Source organism: Procambarus clarkii, chromosome 60 (assembly GCF_040958095.1).
Source record: "Procambarus clarkii isolate CNS0578487 chromosome 60, FALCON_Pclarkii_2.0, whole genome shotgun sequence".
Taxonomy (NCBI): domain Eukaryota; kingdom Metazoa; phylum Arthropoda; class Malacostraca; order Decapoda; family Cambaridae; genus Procambarus; species Procambarus clarkii.
This window is the reverse complement of record NC_091209.1, coordinates 12,789,924-12,807,873: the sequence shown is the minus strand read 5'-3', so window position 1 is coordinate 12,807,873 and position 17,950 is coordinate 12,789,924. Positions and strand designations below refer to the sequence as shown.

Below are 17,950 nucleotides of genomic sequence, written 5' to 3'. Positions count from 1 at the left end.
TTTCGAAATACACCTAACTAAACAATTTAAGCGATGTTCAACTGTTTCTGGAATGACATTTATGCAATTCCGCGTCACTTAAATCCAATTCAAACCCATTAAACTTTAAATCTATTTACACCTTTACTGGACGTTTAATAAAACAGTTTACACCTTGGTAAACCCAGGGGGAAGGTGGAACGTAAACCTCGTGTACCATATTATACTTTGCCCAGCCCTCCTGTTCCATATTGAACTTTGTTCAGCCCTCCTGTTCCATATTGAACTTTGCCCAGCCCTCCTGTTCCACATTAAACTTTACCCAGCCCTCCTGTTCCACAGTGAACTTTACCCAGCCCTCCTGTTCCACATTAAACTTTACCCAGCCCTCCTGTTCCACAGTGAACTTTACCCAGCCCTCCTGTTCCACAATAAACTTTACCCAGCCCTCCTGTTCCACAGTGAACTTTACCCAGCCCTCCTGTTCCACATTAAACTTTACCCAGCCCTCCTGTTCCACAGTGAACTTTACCCAGCCCTCCTGTTCCACAATAAACTTTACCCAGCCCTCCTGTTCCACAGTGAACTTTACCCAGCCCTCCTGTTCCACAGTGAACTTTACCCAGCCCTCCTGTTCCACAATAAACTTTACCCAGCCCTCCTGTTCTTCATAAAACGTCAGTATTTTACGGTGCTTTATTTTTTTACTGATAATCAGTTTTTTTTAACGAATTAGTTGATTCCTATATATAAAAAAAACCTACACAACACACTCATTACAAGACACAATTGCCCAGGACACTCAGTATGCACTCAGCATGCACTCAGCATGCACTCAGCAGCTCTAAGCACCATCAATCATCACCTCCCATCAATCATCACCTCTCAGCACCCAATCACAAAAAAATGCGAACAAAAAAAAAAATGCAAAAAAAAGGGCTTATTTCTCGTATTGAATTTCTGACCGGTGGACCTTAAATAATAAGCAGGTGTGTCCAGCCAGGGGGGGGTGTCTCGCCCCCCCCTTCTTGTGGTTTATAGGACCTACAAATACCTGGCCTCGCCTCCTTGCCCCGCCATGGGCCAGGCCCAGGTCAGAGGTCAAGCGCTGGTGGGCACATGGGGTTCGGGGGTCACACGGGGAGGGGGAGGGGGGAGAGGGATGAAGGTATCGAAGGTGTGTGGACATGTGTGTGTGGGAGGGGGTATTACATGGGCGTTGGTGAGTGTGGGGGGAGGTATATGGGTGTGGGTGAGTGTGGGGGGGAGGTACATGGGTGTTGGAGAGTGTATGGGGGGAGGGGGTATTACATGGGCGTTGGTGAGTGTGGGGGGAGGTATATGGGTGTGGGTGAGTGTGGGGGGGAGGTACATGGGTGTTGGTGAGTGTATGGGGGGAGGTACATGGGCGTGGGTGTGTGGGGGAGGTACATGGGCGTGGGTGAGTGTGTGGGGGGAGGTACATGGGCGTGGGTGAGTGGGGGGGGAGGTACATGGGTGTTGGTGAGGGTGGGGAGGGAGGTACATGGGCGTGGGTGTGTGTGGGAGAGAGCTACATGAGCGTGGGTGTGTGTGGAAGAGAGCTACATGAGCGTGGGTGTGTGTGGGAGAGAGCTACATGGGCGTGAGCGTGTGTGGGAGGGAGCTACATGGGCGTGGGTGTGTGTGGGAGGGAGCTACATGGGCGTGAGCGTGTGTGTGGGAGAGAGCTACATGGGCGTGGGCGTGTGTGGGAGGGAGCTACATGGGCGTGAGCGTGTGTGCGAGGGAGCTACATGGGCGTGGGCGTGTGTGGGAGAGAGCTACATGGGCGTGGGCGTGTGTGGGAGAGAGCTACATGGGCGTGTGTGGGAGAGAGCTACATGGGCGTGGGCGTGTGTGGGAGAGAGCTACATGGGCGTGGGCGTGTGTGGGAGAGAGCTACATGGGCGTGGGTGAGTGTGGGAGAGAGCTACATGGGCGTGGGCGTGTGTAACATTGAGGTGCATGGACGTGAAGTTAAAAAAAAAATCTTGTTTGTCCGGTTCACCATCTTTTAATTCTTCTGTTGCTCTCTCTCTCTCTCTCTCTCTCTCTCTCTCTCTCTCTCTCTCTCTCTCTCTCTCTCTCTCTCTTTCTCTCTCTCTCTCTCTCTCTCTCTCTCTCTCTCTCTCTCTCTCTCTCTCTCTTTGTGTGTCCTTTTACCAACCACCATCACCACAACTACCACCACTACCATCATCACCACCACTAACACCTTCGTTACCACCAACACCGCTTCAACCAGCCCAACCATTCATTCCCACCACCACCACTCATCACCCTCGTCACCACCACCACAACGGGCTATGAATTCCCGATGAGGACTCCAAACATGAGTTGTCGATTAGTAAGTTGGGCACCGACTGGCAGGCCCAAGGATATATATGGTTGGCTAATGGGTGTTTGTGTCATTAGCGAGGCGTTAACGAGAGAGAAAGGGAGAGAGGATAGGGGGGGAAGGGAGAGAGGATAGGGGGGGAAGGGAGAGAGGATAGGGGGCTAGGGAGAGAGAGAGAGAGGGAGACAGACAGACATATATACAGAAACGCTCGACTTCATATTTCTGGCTTATATACACAAGAGGGCAGTAAACCTCTTCAATACTTGATTGTAAACAAATTGCTTTGGCAGCACAAGTAGACTTGATATACAGCTTATTATAAATACGTAGACTGCGACGTTTCTCCAGCTGCGTATTTTGTATATAGAGAAAGTCACAAGAACATAACGTTAGAATTAATATTTGTGTACATGTAGGTATGTATGTGTGTGTTTGTATATATATATGTCTAACCTTCGCTTGAAACAACCCAGCAATCCCACGTCTCTTATGTTACTCGGGAATTTGTTCCCTAACCCTGTACACAAACCAGTATTTACCCAGGTATGATTTTAACTTCAAACCTTTAAACTATGGAATTTAAGAATTATACTAGATTTATTGTTGTCCTGATTGTCTTCTGAGATGAAAATGAAAACAACAGAACACTGCAGTAGGCCTACTAGCCCATAGGCGATAGGTCCTTTTGACACCCAATCATTTGCAATCGTAACAGACGGCCTATTAAGCTTATTCTAAACAGTTTTAACAAAATTGCTTTGTTTTCGGTAATGGACTCATTGTTCAACAAGTTTAAAACTAATAAACCCTATCTAAATCTAAATGTATTCAATTTGAAACCATTATAAATGTGTTGTATTTGAATGACGTTAATTTTAATACTGCTGAAATATTCCATGTTAAGTGGTTTTCAGACTTTCTAAATATTGAATTCATCTTATACCTTTTATATGTTTTATGGTCGACCTCGTAGCTCTTCGAAGCTCGAACACTGTTTAGTAAATACAGCCTAGATTACTACCAACGCTATTCCTACCACTGTTGTTACAACTACTACTACTACTAATGTCAACTACCTCAACCACATCACTGTTATTTTACAACTTACTACCCCCGCCAACCATCACCCCCCCTCCCCACCACCTGTTTTACAAGCTAACCACTTCAGATATTACCCCCCACCACACCTGGTCCTGTCACTGCTATCTGATGTGATGTGAAGCCCGGCAAATTTTGGCACCCTTAGCCCGGAAATCTTGGCACTCAGAATGTAAGGTGATAACTTGTGTGGGTCTGTATGCGCATGAGGCCTGAATGCTGTACTAAGGTCGACAACGCACAACGTAACGACGCTGTTTTTGACTTACGTTTACGTTGATGGAACGTAGTTATTCAATATTTGAACATTAACAATATATTGAGGTTGTTATGGGGTGAACTACGTAGCACTTGGATGGGATATATGACAGACTAAGAGCTGGGATAAGAACAGAGTAAGAGCTGGGTTATGATGATAGATTAGGAGGATATGAGGACATGTTAGAAGCTGGGATAGTATACCCCATTACCAACCACACCCACCATTACCACCCCATTACCAACCATACCCACCATTACCACCCCATTACCAACCACACCCACCATTACCAACCACCCCCACCATCACCGTCAGGTTAACTAGCAGGCGCGGCCACACGACCCGTGTAGGTAACAGCCTGTTAAGACCAAGGGGGGTTACGCCCCCTCTAACAGCTGCTAAGAACTACACCAGCCGTAAAGGTTGGTTATAAGCCTTAAAAGGCCTCTAAGCTACAGGTAATTGCCGGTTGAAACTCCAGGGAGACTTCCCGCTCTGCAGTCCTCAGTTTCAGTCTTCGTCTCGAGCACTGTCAGTGCTTCAGACACCAGTGTTAGTCCTCATGTCTCAAGCACTATCAGTGCTTCAGACACCAGTGTTAGTCCTCATGTCTCAAGCACTATCAGTGCTTCAGACACCAGTGTTAGTCCTCATGTCTCAAGCACTATCAGTGCTTCAGACACCAGTTTCAGTCCTTATGTTACCAGCACTATTAGTGTTTCACACACCAGTTTCAGTCCTCATGTCACCAGCACTTCCACTGCTCTTGCTGCTCCCAGCACGTCATCAAAACTAATGACCGCACGTCTGGCTCACACCGTATAAGTCAAATACTGACTTGTTGAAACCTACATATGTCAATATCTGACTTATAATCCGCTTGGCCATGTTCGAAGCAATGACCCCGAAACGTGCTTCGTTCTCGTCCAGCCTGTGTGGTAAAGACTTCCTAAATCAACAAAATCAAAACAACTTGTCTATTACCTTACTTGGGGTTAAACACATCTCTAACCCTATCCATGGAGGACAGAAGAAAATGTATATATGGTTATCTTGAGGTTATCTTGAGATGATTTCGGGGCTTTAGTGTCCCCGCGGCCCGGTCCTCGACCAGGCCTCCACCCCCAGGAAGCAGCCCGTGACAGCTGACTAACTCCCAGGTACCTATTTACTGCTAGGTAACAGGGGCATTCAGGGTGAAAGAAACTTTGCCCATTTGTTTCTGCCTCGTGCGGGAATCGAACCCGCGCCACAGAATTACGAGTCCTGCGCGCTATCCACCAGGCTACGAGGCCCCTGTGCTAAGTGCTAAGTGCTAAGTGTGGTGCTAATGGTGCTAAGCATTGTAAATGTGTGGCCACGTCTGTGGTAGAAAATAATAATAAAAAAAAAAAACTTACTTGGGCCTAACTATAGGTACATACTATCAATATATGATATTTATGCCTACTCGAAAAAGATTACATTTGTTCTTATTCCGTGTTTATGATGCTGTTGGTAGGTTGTTGTATAAGTCAAATACTGACTTATTAAAGTCTCTAAGTCAGTTTTGTGAATTATGGCTTGTGCTAGATGATTGCTTGTGGTAATAACCGATGGGCTGATGTGTTCCCTCTATCCAAGATGTATTATGACAACTCCACCATCTATAGGATCAAACTATCGACAAGTGGCTACTAGAGTTGAACTCCAGCAAGTGCAACGAAGCAGTGTGTTGGGGAACAGGAAGGCTGATATAAAGTATAATTTTTCCCTGGAGTAAAAACGAGCATATTAAATCAATTTCAGGAATTACTCGCCACCTGTTCTCCCAAACTAATCATCCAGTTTCCCCTCTTCTTCCCTCTATTCTTCTCCCCTCTCCCCCTTCCTCCCCAAGATACAATTAAATGCTTCTACAAACACTCAGTGGAAAATGGCAGTGTCCACAGAGCGTTTCAGATTCTCTTTGACTTCTCACTAATTGCTTAAAATCCACGTCTCTCAGTTCCTTCTTGGCTTCTTGTTGGCTTCCAGTTCCCAGGAGGTGAGGGAAGGGAGGGAGGGAAGGGGAGAGAAAGGGAGAGAGAGAAGGAAGAGCGATAGGAAAGGTATAAGAAGAGAGAGAGAGAGAGAGAAGGGACAGAGGAGTCTCCGTGGTGTAGTGTTAAGACACTCGCCTGGCGTTCCGCGAGCGCTATGTCATGGGTTCGTATCCTGGCCGGGGAGGATTGACTGGGCGCAATTCCTTAACTGTAGCCTTTGTTTAACGCAGCAGTAAAATGTGTACTTGATTGTAACAACGATTCTTCGCGGCGGGGATCGTATTCCAGGGACCTGCCCGAAACGCGACGCGTACTAGTGGCTGTACAAGAATGTAACAACTCTTGTATATATCTAAAAAAAAAAAGGCGATTAAGAAGTTGTATGTGATAGAGAAAGAGTGACGAACCACTTCGATTCTCATTTGTAAGTCCCGGGTTTGAATCCCGGCCGCAGGAGAAAGAGGTTTAGGAGTGGTTCCTATCGTCTTTTGAGGTGAAAGGAGGGTGTGTATACTTGGGCGTACCCAGTGTGCAGGTTCGAATCCTAGTCGTGGCTTCTTCCGATTTTCTCATTGCTACATCATCTTAAGGGGATTTGTTTGTGCACCTCATGCCTCTTTTCACCTGGCAGTGAATAGGTACCTGAGAGTTGAACAGCTGCTGATGGCTGCATCCTCAGGATGGTCAGTAGTTGACCAAGTAGTTAGACACACACACACACACACACACACACACACACACACACACACACACACACACACACACACACACACACACACACACACACACACACAGGTGGAAATTGCGTGCCCAAATGAGCCACAGAGATATTAGAATGAACTTTGTTAGTGTCAGAGTGGTTGACAAATGGAATGCATTAGGAAGTGATGTGGTGGAGGCTGACTCCATACACAGTTTCAAGTGTAGATATGATAGAGCCCAATAGGCTCAGGAATCTGTACACCAGTTGATTGACGGTTGAGAGGCGGGACCAAAGAGCCAGAGCTCAACCCCGCAAGCACAATTAGGTGAGTACAACTAGGTGAGTACTCGCCCCTTTACTAAACCTTGGGGAGAGTTGATTGGGAACCAATCCTTAATTGATCGCCCCTCTTCACCCAAGAGTAATTGGAGATCGGGGAGTAAAACTGATTGGCGGGTCGTGTTCCAGGGAAACTTGTAAGGAAACACGAGAAACGTCACTTGTTTCACATGAAACTTGAAACTTGCTTATTATTAACAGTAAGAAGGGAAAGTTCTCAACCTGGGAGAGTGATGTTTACTGATTCATGTCTCCTGCGGTAGCTTTAAGGTCACCGTCTCCAGGACACAAGTCCTGAACCGTCCAGGTCACACCCGGGATGTGTCCTGGACGGCTCAGGTCACACCCGGGATGTGTCCTGGACGGCTCAGGTCACACCCGGGATGTGTCCTGGACGGCTCAGGTCACACCTAGGATGTGACCTGGACGGCTCAGGTTACACCCGGGATGTGTCCTGGACGGCTCAGGTCACACCCGGGATGTGTCCTGGACGGCTCAGGTCACACCCGGGATGTGACCTGGATAGCTCAGGTCACACCCGGGATGTGACCTGGACAGCTCAGGTCACACCCGGGATGTGACCTGGACGGCTCAGGTCACACCCGGGATGTGTCCTGGACGGCTCAGGTCACACCCGGGATGTGACCTGGACAGCTCAGGTCACACCCGGGATGTGACCTGGACGGCTCAGGTCACACCCGGGATGTGTCCTGGACGGCTCAGGTCACACCCGGGATGTGACCTGGACGGCTCAGGTCACACCCGAGATGTGTATTGTTCGGGTATAACACCACACACACACCTGTCGCGTGTGTATTCTCTGTGTATTATTCCTGGTATTTACTCCAAAGATTCATTTATTAATTTATGACTGTAGGAATTAAAGTATTTTCCTTAATGATTATTTTGCTATGTAAGCTATTTTTCAAAGCACATTGTTCCTTCAGCTGTAACTTTCACGTGGAATACAGTCAGTACAGAAGCTGAGCCAAGCGTTAAAAATAGAAAATAAAATGATTGGGAAAAAAAATAAATCAGCTGTGCATTAATGTCATCGTACATCTTCATCACGTCGAGGCGTACGATAGCCGCTGTCGTACGTCAGAGGTAAAGCCCGTACCTGAGCTTGTCGTACTGTAAACAGCTTTTGTAATAAGATAAGTGAGTTGAATATCAAATTAGTTTGTATAAAAAATAATAGGATGTAAAAAGGGGGGTTTATCTTTACACACACACACACTATGGGTATGTTAGTAGGCCCACTATGGGTACATGATAAACACACACACACACACACACGAAGGCTGCGGGAAATGCACCTTACGACCCTGGAGGACAGAAGAGTAAGGGGAGACATGATCACAAACTACAAAATCCTCAGGGAATTCGACCGGGTAAACAAGGATAAACTATTCAACACTGGTGGTACGCGAACAAGGGGACACAGGTGGAAACTGAGTACCCACATGAGCCACAGGAACGTTAAAAGGAACTTTTTCAGTGTCAGAGTAGTTAACGGATGGAATGCATTAGGCAGTGATGTTGTGGAGGCTGACTCCATACACAGTTTCAAATGTAGGTATGATAGAGCCCAGTAGGCTCAGGAATCTGTACACCAGTTGATTGATAGTTGAGAGGCGGGACCAAAGAGCCAAAGCTCAACCCCTGCAAGCACAAATAGGTGAGTACACACACACACACACACACACACACACACACACACACACACACACACACACACACACACACACACACACACACACACAGTACCTAAGGAGAAGAGTTACTTAAGCAGAAGAGGAAGCAGAGAGATACATTGAGGGGTGAGACCTCAGATTGGCGTGAATTCACCAGTGGAGCCCACAGGGCTCTGTACGCGGACCTATCCACGTATTAAAAAAGAGACTCTGAAGTTGGAAAGTGGAGATTAGGTTCGTCTGACAATGTCCTTTATGTGGTCTTCTGGTAACAGGTCACTATCCTGGGTCACTATCCTGCGTCACTATCCTGGGTCACTATCCTGCGTCACTATCCTGGGTCACTATCCTGCGTCACTATCCTGGGTCACTATCCTGCGTCACTATCCTGGGTCACTATCCTGGGTCACTATCCTGGGTCACTATCCTGCGTCACTATCCTGGGTCACTATCCTGCGCCACTATCCTGGGTCACTATCCTGGGTCACTATCCTGGGTCACCCCCTAGATCTCTTTCTTTGTCCGATTTCTTTAATGCCTTTTCACATAATTTGAATGTTGTTTGTCGACTATTTTCTCCTATTCAGCATTCCATAACATGGCATTTATTTACATACAATTATATCTGTGATGTGTTGCGCCACACACTTGTTTTATCCTCTATCTCGCTTGCTTTTTCCTTTTTCCTTAGTAGCTGAGGATCATCAGCAAACATGCTCGTATAACTTTATATCCCCCCTGTGGTAGATAGTTTATAGACGGTGTGTGTGTGTGTGTGTGTGTACTCACCTAATTGTGCTTGCGGGGGTTGAGCTCTGGCTCTTTGGTCCCGCCTCTCAACCGTCAATCAACTGGTGTACAGATTCCTGAGCCTATTGGGCTCTATCATATCTACATTTGAAACTGTGAATGGAGTCAGCCTCCACCACATCACTTCCTAATGCATTCCATTTGCTAACTACTCTGACACTGAAAAAGTTCTTTCTAACGTCTCTGTGGCTCATTTGGGTACTCAGCTTCCACCTGTGTCCCCTTGTTCGCGTCCCACCAGTGTTGAAAAGTTCGTCCTTGTTTACCCGGTCGATTCCCCTGAGGATTTTGTAGGTTGTGATCATGTCCCCCCTTACTCTTCTGTCTTCCAGTGTCGTGAGGTGCATTTCCCGCAGCCTTTCCTCATAACTCATGCCTCTTAGTTCTGGGACTAGTCTAGTAGCATACCTTTGGACTTTTTCCAGCTTCGTCTTGTGCTTGACAAGGTACGGGCTCCATGCTGGGGCCGCATACTCCAGGATTGGTCTTACATATGTGGTGTACAAGATTCTGAATGATTCCTTACACAGGTTCCTGAACGCCGTTCTGATGTTAGCCAGCCTCGCATATGCCGCAGACGTTATTCTCTTTATGTGGGCTTCAGGAGACAGGTTTGGTGTGATATCAACTCCTAGATCTTTCTCTCTGTCTGTTTCATTAAGTGTGTGTGTGTGTGTGTGTGTGTGTGTGTGTGTGTGTGTGTGTGTGTGTACTCACCTATTTGTGCTTGCGGGGTTTGAGCTTTGGCTCTTTGGTCCCGCCTCTCAACTGTCAATCAACTGGTGTACAGATTCCTGAGCCTGCTGGGCTCTATCATATCTACATTGTGTGTGTGTGTGTGTGTGTGTGCTTGCGTGTGTGTGTGTGTGTGTGTGTGTGTGTGTGTGTGTGTGTGTGTGTGCTTGCGTGTGTGTGTGTGTGTGTGCTTGCGTGTGTGTGTGTGTGTGTGTGTGTGTGTGTGTGTGTGTGTGTGTGTGTGTGTGTGTGTGTGTGTGTGTGTGTGTGTGTGTGTGTGCTTGCGTGTGTGTGTGTACGCGCGCCAGCGTATGTGTAATATATAATAGTTACGATTTAGAAAAATAGATGGCGAGACATTACACCGGACAAGCAGCGGTTGGAAAGGCGGGGTCCAAGAGCTAACAACTCGACCCTGCAGGCACAGATAGGTAAACAATATGTAATTAGATCTCCCCCCCCCCTCCCACCATCCCTCTCATTACACAATATAACGATAATGGTACAATTACGTCTTGCCATTCACTCCTAACTTCATCCGTCCGTCGCTCTTAATTGCCATTAACTATTAGACTGAGGCGATGACAAGATTCAGTACCCAGATGCCATACTGTTTACTGTATTGTCCTCGTCTAGTGCTTCCCTACACTCTTATGTAGAGTACACTCCCATGCTGTGATGTTTCTGCTTCTTCTGTTTGGTTACTAGTTGTACCCGCCCACTGGCTCTATCCGCTGGTGTACCCGCCCACTGGCTCTGTCCGCTGCTGTACCCGCCCACTGGCTCTGTCCGCCGGTGTACCCGCCCACTGGTTCTGTCCGCTGCTGTACCCGCCCACTGGCTCTGTCCGCCGGTGTACCCGCCCACTGGTTCTGTCCGCTGCTGTACCCGCCCACTGGCTCTGTCCGCCGGTGTACCCGCCCACTGGTTCTGTCCGCTGCTGTACCCGCCCACTGGCTCTGTCCGCCGGTGTACCCGCCCACTGGCTCTGTCCGCTGGTGTACCCGCCCACGGGCTCCACCCGCCCACGGGCTCCACCCGCCCACGGGCTCTACCCGCCCACGAAGCGGTCAGACGGGTGACGCCTGTAGAGCCTCTTGCGGTTCCCTCCACCAGAGGTCACCCCAGAACCAATAACCCAACACCCCCATGATTGGTGAGGTTTGGGGTTGTGGGTAGGGGGGGGGGTTGAGGTTGAGTGGGGTGAGGGAGTTTGGGGTGTGGGGGAGGGGGGGGGGAGAAGAGAGAGGTAGAGAGGAGGGAAAGGGTTCACCCCGTGACCCTCAGGATCAGAGCAAGGACCACAAAAGACCTTTTGTGCCCTCTGTAATGCTTTTGCGCTACCGCTCACAGGATGAGTATGGGGTGCACAATAAACTAGCCGCCTTCGGCGGCAACAATCAATCACCACAAACAAATCTCAGGGACTAAGGAAGGATACAAGCGACCATTAACCTTTGAAGAACCACGAAGAGGGGCAACCCACAAACCGTCTCTAACCAAATTTACTCTCATCAACTAACTAACACAACATAACGTAATCTAACCTAACCAACTAACCAAACCCAACGTTGCCTAGTTAACACTGCTGTCGTGTTTGGTTTAATTTCTCGGGCTCCAAAGACTATATAAATTTCCTTCAGAGGAATTTCAACGCCCGTATCATCCAAAACATTTTAGAATTCATTTTGGTAACAGACTTGAGGTTGTCTGTTGGAATTCATTTTGGCAAGGGAGGAGCAGCTCGCTGGTGCTTTGATCATGTGAGGAGAGACCTCAGAGTGGCAAGTTGGTTACCATCCCGGTCAGCTCTGGAGCCGATCCTGTTCCTAATCTATGTGAACGACCTACCAGAGAGGATAGATTAACTTTCTATGCGCTGGGAACACCCGTCGCATAGGTTCGAATCCTGATCAAGGCTCATGTTGGATTTACTTTTGTTCGTTTGTTCGCTGACGATGCAAAACTTATGAGGAGAATATATACAACGGAAGACTGCATAAACCTACAAGAGGACCGGGACAAATTGAGTATATGGTCCCGCAAGTGGCTACTAGAGTTCAGCTCTGGCAAGTGCAGAGTAATGAAGCTGGGTACAGGGACTCGGAGACGGGACACAAGGTATCACATGGGAGAGGGAATCCATTAGAATTAGACAGAGAAAAACACTTGGGGGTTGATATTACCCGTCGAACCTGTCACCAGATCTGACAGGTCTTACGACAACAACATCAAAAGTTGTGGGTTTCATCAACTTCAGCTACGGATGGAAGGTTGGCTCATACAAGGACTGCCATAACGAATCTGAACACAGCCGTTCAGACTCTTTAATTTTTTTTTTTAATTTTGCCCCGAGGGGCGAGTTTATTGGGCAGCGCCACTCATCTTGTGAGTGAACATACCGCCATAGCAGAATGTACAACACTCCCCAATAGGAAGAAAACCCGCTGGGTTGTTCATCCTGTCACTTACGTTCAGACTCTTGTATATCGTTTATGCCAGACTAATTCTAAGAAATGTATATGTTTATCTCTCAGAATGTTCGGTAATATGTTTATTGCTTGTGATGTGTGTCTATGTATGTATTAACATGATGTACTGAACGGGGTGAGAATAGCTTGAGCTACCTCATCCCTTTGTGTGTATTTTACCTCAATAAACTTATTTCAATTTCAATTTCAATTCAGACCATTCTGGAATATGCAGCACCAGCATGGAGTCTTATTTTATTAACCTCTCAAAACGAAGCTGGAGAAAGTTGAGAGGTATGCCACCAGACTAGTCCCAGAGCTGAGAGGTATGAGTTATGAAGAAAACTAAAGGTGTTTCCTCGCACGTAGAGTGGAAGTCACAAGAAACGGGGAAAACATGATTACTGCATGCAAAATACTCAAGGATATCGACAGGGCAGACAAGGATTAGACTATTTGGCTTGGGAAGTTCGGGAACAAGGGGCTGAAGACGGAATCTAAGTAAACAAATGAGCCAGAGACAGTACAAAGAACTGTCTCAGTGCCAGAGTAGTTAAAAAATAGAATACATTAGGAAGTGATGTGGTGGAGGCTGACTCCATACACAGTTTCAAGTATGGATATGATAAAGCCCAATAGGCTCAGGAACCTGTACACCAGTCAGTTGAGAGGCGGGACTAAAGAGCCGTAGCTCAACCCCCACAAATGTGATAATTTCATATAAGATGCAATCGACAATAACGTGGCTGATAATATTTCATTCACTTAGATTATCGGAGGTTCGGTGGTACATCAACAGTCCCGTATTTTTGAGGCCCTAGTTCGAGTCTCTGATGACCCGAATGAATGAGAATGCAATTTAACTTCATCCAGATAAATTAAATAGCAATTTAAGACAAGATTCACAACCTGTACTTAACAAAGTACATTTCCAACAGAAATGTTCTTTCGCGGTCTGAAATTTCCGTCTCTTCCTCCCACGCTCTGACCCCCGACCCCTGACCTCTGCTGCCCTAGCCACCAGGGCAACTCCCACGCGCCAAGGTCACATGATACTCACCTTGACCTTGCTCACCCCTGGCACGGTACAAATGACCTTGAAAATGATCATTGTTTGATTTAGAGGTGAGCTTGACACGTGTGTGTGTGTAGAAGGGGGGGGGGGGGGGGGCTGTGGGAAGGTTGTTTACCTGTGTGTGGGGAAAGAGCCTTGGGTCAGGGAGTATGAGGGGGTGGCGCCTGAGGGAGGGAGAGGAGGAGAATGAGTGAGGGATGAGAGGGAGAGAAAGGTGAGGGATTGAGGGAGAGAAAGGCCGCCAAACACACACCGAAACTACGACGTTGGTACAACGTTGGAACAAGTTTTAACACTTCCTAACCAGTTACAACAACCAATATAGCAAGATGTAACAACGTTCTAATACGTCATAAACACGTTAAGTCAAGATGTAACAACTTTATTACAAGTTGTAACAAGCGGAAAATAGAGACAGTTTCGGTTTGTGTTTCCAGGGAGATGTTGCAGGAAATAATGGAAGAAACTGATCTCAGCTAGTCCTCGTGTGGGGTCATAATAAGCAGGATCAGTTGCGTCTCTCTTTATACAACCTTGTCACCAGCGTCTCATTCCTACGGTTCTCAGCGTGGGATGAGATGTCAATATTTGACCGTGGGAAATTGTGATAAAGGTTTGGATTTCTCGTGCAGATAATTGGGAACAGGATGACCCTTAACCTGTAGCATCTACTGACATTATCTCACTCTACGATACCTTCAAGAAGTTGAAGAGGAGGAAGAGGAGGGAGAGGAGTGGGGGTACGTAGAGAAGATGGTGAAGGAATGGGGGGAAAAATAAGGGAGATAAAAGAGGGAGACAAATTAGAAGCACAAAGCTGTAGTTATTGGTGTAGAAGTATCGCGCACGCGCGCCTGTGTGTGTGTGTATTCACCTAGTTGTGCTTGCGGGGTTGAGCTCTGCCCTTTCCACCCGCCTCTCAACTGTCAATCAACTGTTACTAACTTCTAACTATTTTTTCACACACACACACACACACACACACACACACACACACACACACACACACACACACACACACACACACACGCACGCACACGCACGCACGCACGCACAATGAGTCATTAATCTAAGAACGTTGGTAGGGCGGGGCTAGAAGCCTGGCACCACCATGCAAGCACATCTAGGTGAGTACATATGCATTAAACATTCCAGGGGGTTGCCAACCTAACCTGATACACTTCCAACCCTCTGTCGAAACTCAATTGGAATTACCGAACGACGATTCCTGAATTCCAGTCTTGGAAACTGGAATCAGACAGATATACGGCCTGGAATGGGATATGTATAGCGTGTAATCAGAGGAGAGACAGATAGACTTACAAATTGAGAGGGGCATTGGGGACTGGTCTGTGGATAGTTATATATATATAACTATCTATCTATCTATCTATATATATATATATATATATATATATATATATATATATATATATATATATATATATATATATATATATATATATATATATATGAGGTCGTTCTTGCCCTTGATGGGGTGGTTCTTCTCCGACCACGGTAGTCTCCGGGTTTGGAGTCCCTGTGCCTTTTTTCAACAACTTCGAGGTCAACCTCGAAGCTCTCAGTTCCTGCGACGGCGCTGGAGCCAATCGTATTGGCGTTTGCCTTTCCATTGGAGACTTTTAGCGCCGTGGAGAGGGGGGGACCTGCTGCATGGGTAACAGCTTCTCCTCCATATCAACCTACCCTGGCTTTGCGCCCTGGAGAGGCCACTCCAGACCGACAACCAGAGCTCACCTCCATAGTCTCCTGAGACTGATGGATGCCTACTATATATATATGGGTACCACCTTTGGTGCAATTGTAGGGACCCACAACCTCAAAGAAGGGAACACAGAGCATTCTGAGAAATACTTCCCATATAATTCTGAATACGTGTGAGTGTTCACTTCTACCACCCCCTTTTTTATGTTGTATACTTTATTATACAAGGTTATACAGTTACATATATGATACTGTGTATCAACCAAGTACATATATACTGCGTGTGTGTGTGTGTGTGTGTATATATATATATATATTTATATATATATATATATATATATATATATATATATATATATATATATATATATATGTATATATATATATATATATATATATATACCTACCCTGGCTGCATCCAATGCGCACTGCATCCAGGGTTCCTGCCCGCCATCTGAGGAGCTGGAGGAACTCGACAACCTATGATAACCATCTTTGTAACCCATATGTAACTCCTTTTTTGTAACAAAGTTCAAATAAAGTAAATATATATGTGTACATACAAAAGAATGGGGGTGGTAGGAGAAGATAATATTAGTGTTCAGTGAGAAACGACAAGGTCTCCTCTGAATACTTTTTATTTTCTTCTCCGAGGCTATGGGTCCCCACATTGGCACCAGAGGTGGTACCCTCACAAACTTTTTTATCTCTATATATATATATATATATATATATATATATATATATATATATATATATATATATATATATATATATATTCGATCGAACCGCCATTTTAATGGAAGCAGTGGGGTCGACCCTGACCCTCCTGTGTTTGGTCACACTCCCCTCCTCACCATCACCAGTCACCCTGCTAAGTTGGGCGAGACTAGGCCCCCCCCCCCCAAAAAAAAAATGCCCTTAACTTTGGACATATATAGGAGCTGCCTCGAATGGGTCAAACGGACTTACTGTATTCTTATGTTCTTATATTATATGCCTTGGCGAGGCATATAAGAACATAGATGGTGATGCTATCACCATCTTGTTTGGCGAGGTGTTATTGTTGTGATAGTGAACATAGCCACTATAATATGCATAGATGAGGAAATATGCATAAATTGGAGGGAGAGAGAGAGAGTAAGAGAGTGAAAGGTAGGGATTATTGATGAAAAAGAGAGAGAGTGAGACAAATAATGAAAGGTAGGGATTATTGGTGAAAGAGAGAGAGAGAGGGAGGGGGTGAGAGAAACAACCCCTCCCCCCCCCCCTCATCCACTACAAAGCTCCACACATCGCCAGGTAGAATTCCCAACCTGATCAATATGCAAATTACTTGATTACATTGCTGCACTTTTTTTTAACGTGGCTGGTAACACCCTCGTCGAGGCCAGCGGTGGCTTGTCCTCTGTGCTAGGCACTACGGCCTCCAGTACGAGGACCAGCAGGAGGACAAGGACCAGCAGGAGGACAGGGACCAGCAGGAGGACAAGGACCAGCAGGAGGGCAAGGACCAGCAGGAGGACAAGGACCAGCAGGAGGGCAAGGACCAGCAGGAAGGACAAGGAGGAAAAGGATCCTAACATCTCGAAGACACAAAAGGATGAGGTTAAAAGAAAACATATTTAGAAACCAAAGAATATAAGCGGGAAGGAACCGAAGAATATTAGCAGGAAAGACCGAAGAACATGCGCGGAAAGTAACCAAAAAATAAATGGTAGACAGAGCTGAGTGGATAAGCGAGGGAGACAAAACATTACAGTAATTGTTGTAAGACCAATGTAGAGGGGAGGAGGGGGGGAGGGAGGAAGGAAGGAAGGAAGGGAGGAAGAGGGGGAAGGAAAGAGGGAAAGAAAAGAAGGAAGTAAGGGGAAAAAATTGGGGCAAAAGCGAAAAGGGAAAAGCAGATGAAGAGAGGGGAAGAGTGACATTCTCAGTATACTCGTGTAATTTTTGTGGGACGTCTTGACTCCCCTCGCCCCCCCCCCCCCGGAACTGGCGAGAGGGGAAGGTGGGGTGAGAGGGGAAGGTGGGGTGAGAGGGGAAGGGGGAGTGAGAGGGAAGGGGGAGTGTGAGAGGGGAAGGGGAACATGATTGAAAGGGAAAGGGGGAAGCAGTGAGAAAGGAGAGAAGTGTGTGGGTGGAGAGGGAAGATTGGCGATTATTGAGAGGGAAAGAAAAGAAGAGAGAGAGGCTGAGGGGTAGGTAGGAAAAGGAAGAGAACATGAGACATGAGAAGGGAAAAGGGGAGATTTGAAGACAGGAGTAAAAGAAAAGGAGAAAAACTGAATTAAATGATAGAAGGGTTAAAAGGGGAAAGGTACAAGGAGGAAAAAGCATAGGAAAGATAAGAAAATGAGAGAGAATGAATTAAGAGAAAAACAGATTAAATGAAACAGAGAAACAGAAAATGCATTGAGATGTGAGAGAAAACTGAAAAAACTCGCACCGAGTATGAGTAGACACAACGAGTATGAGTAGACACAACGAGTATGAGTAGACACAACGAGTAGACGGAAGCAAGAAACAGAGAGAAAGGGAAGATTAAAACTGAGACAAGATGTGGTAAGAAAACTTCCCCCTTCCAGAAATGAGGGGAAAGGAGGAAATACACGAGGGAAATATCGCGTCTAGACACGAGAAGACTGGAGGTAATAGGTACGGGTGAGGTAC

The 17,950-nt window shown here is 46.6% G+C and overlaps 1 protein-coding gene across 1 annotated transcript in view; it reads right to left on the bottom strand.

The window, feature by feature from the left end:
- Positions 1 to 241: 241 nt before the first annotated feature.
- The window catches only part of LOC138353858 (involucrin-like), a 21,714-nt gene continuing 4,005 nt past the window's right edge, over positions 242 to 17,950 (bottom strand). Inside the window, exon 2 of the mRNA XM_069307288.1 lies at positions 242 to 686. Coding sequence (XP_069163389.1) covers positions 242 to 686 — 445 coding nt within the window. The remainder of the gene's footprint in view (positions 687 to 17,950) is intronic.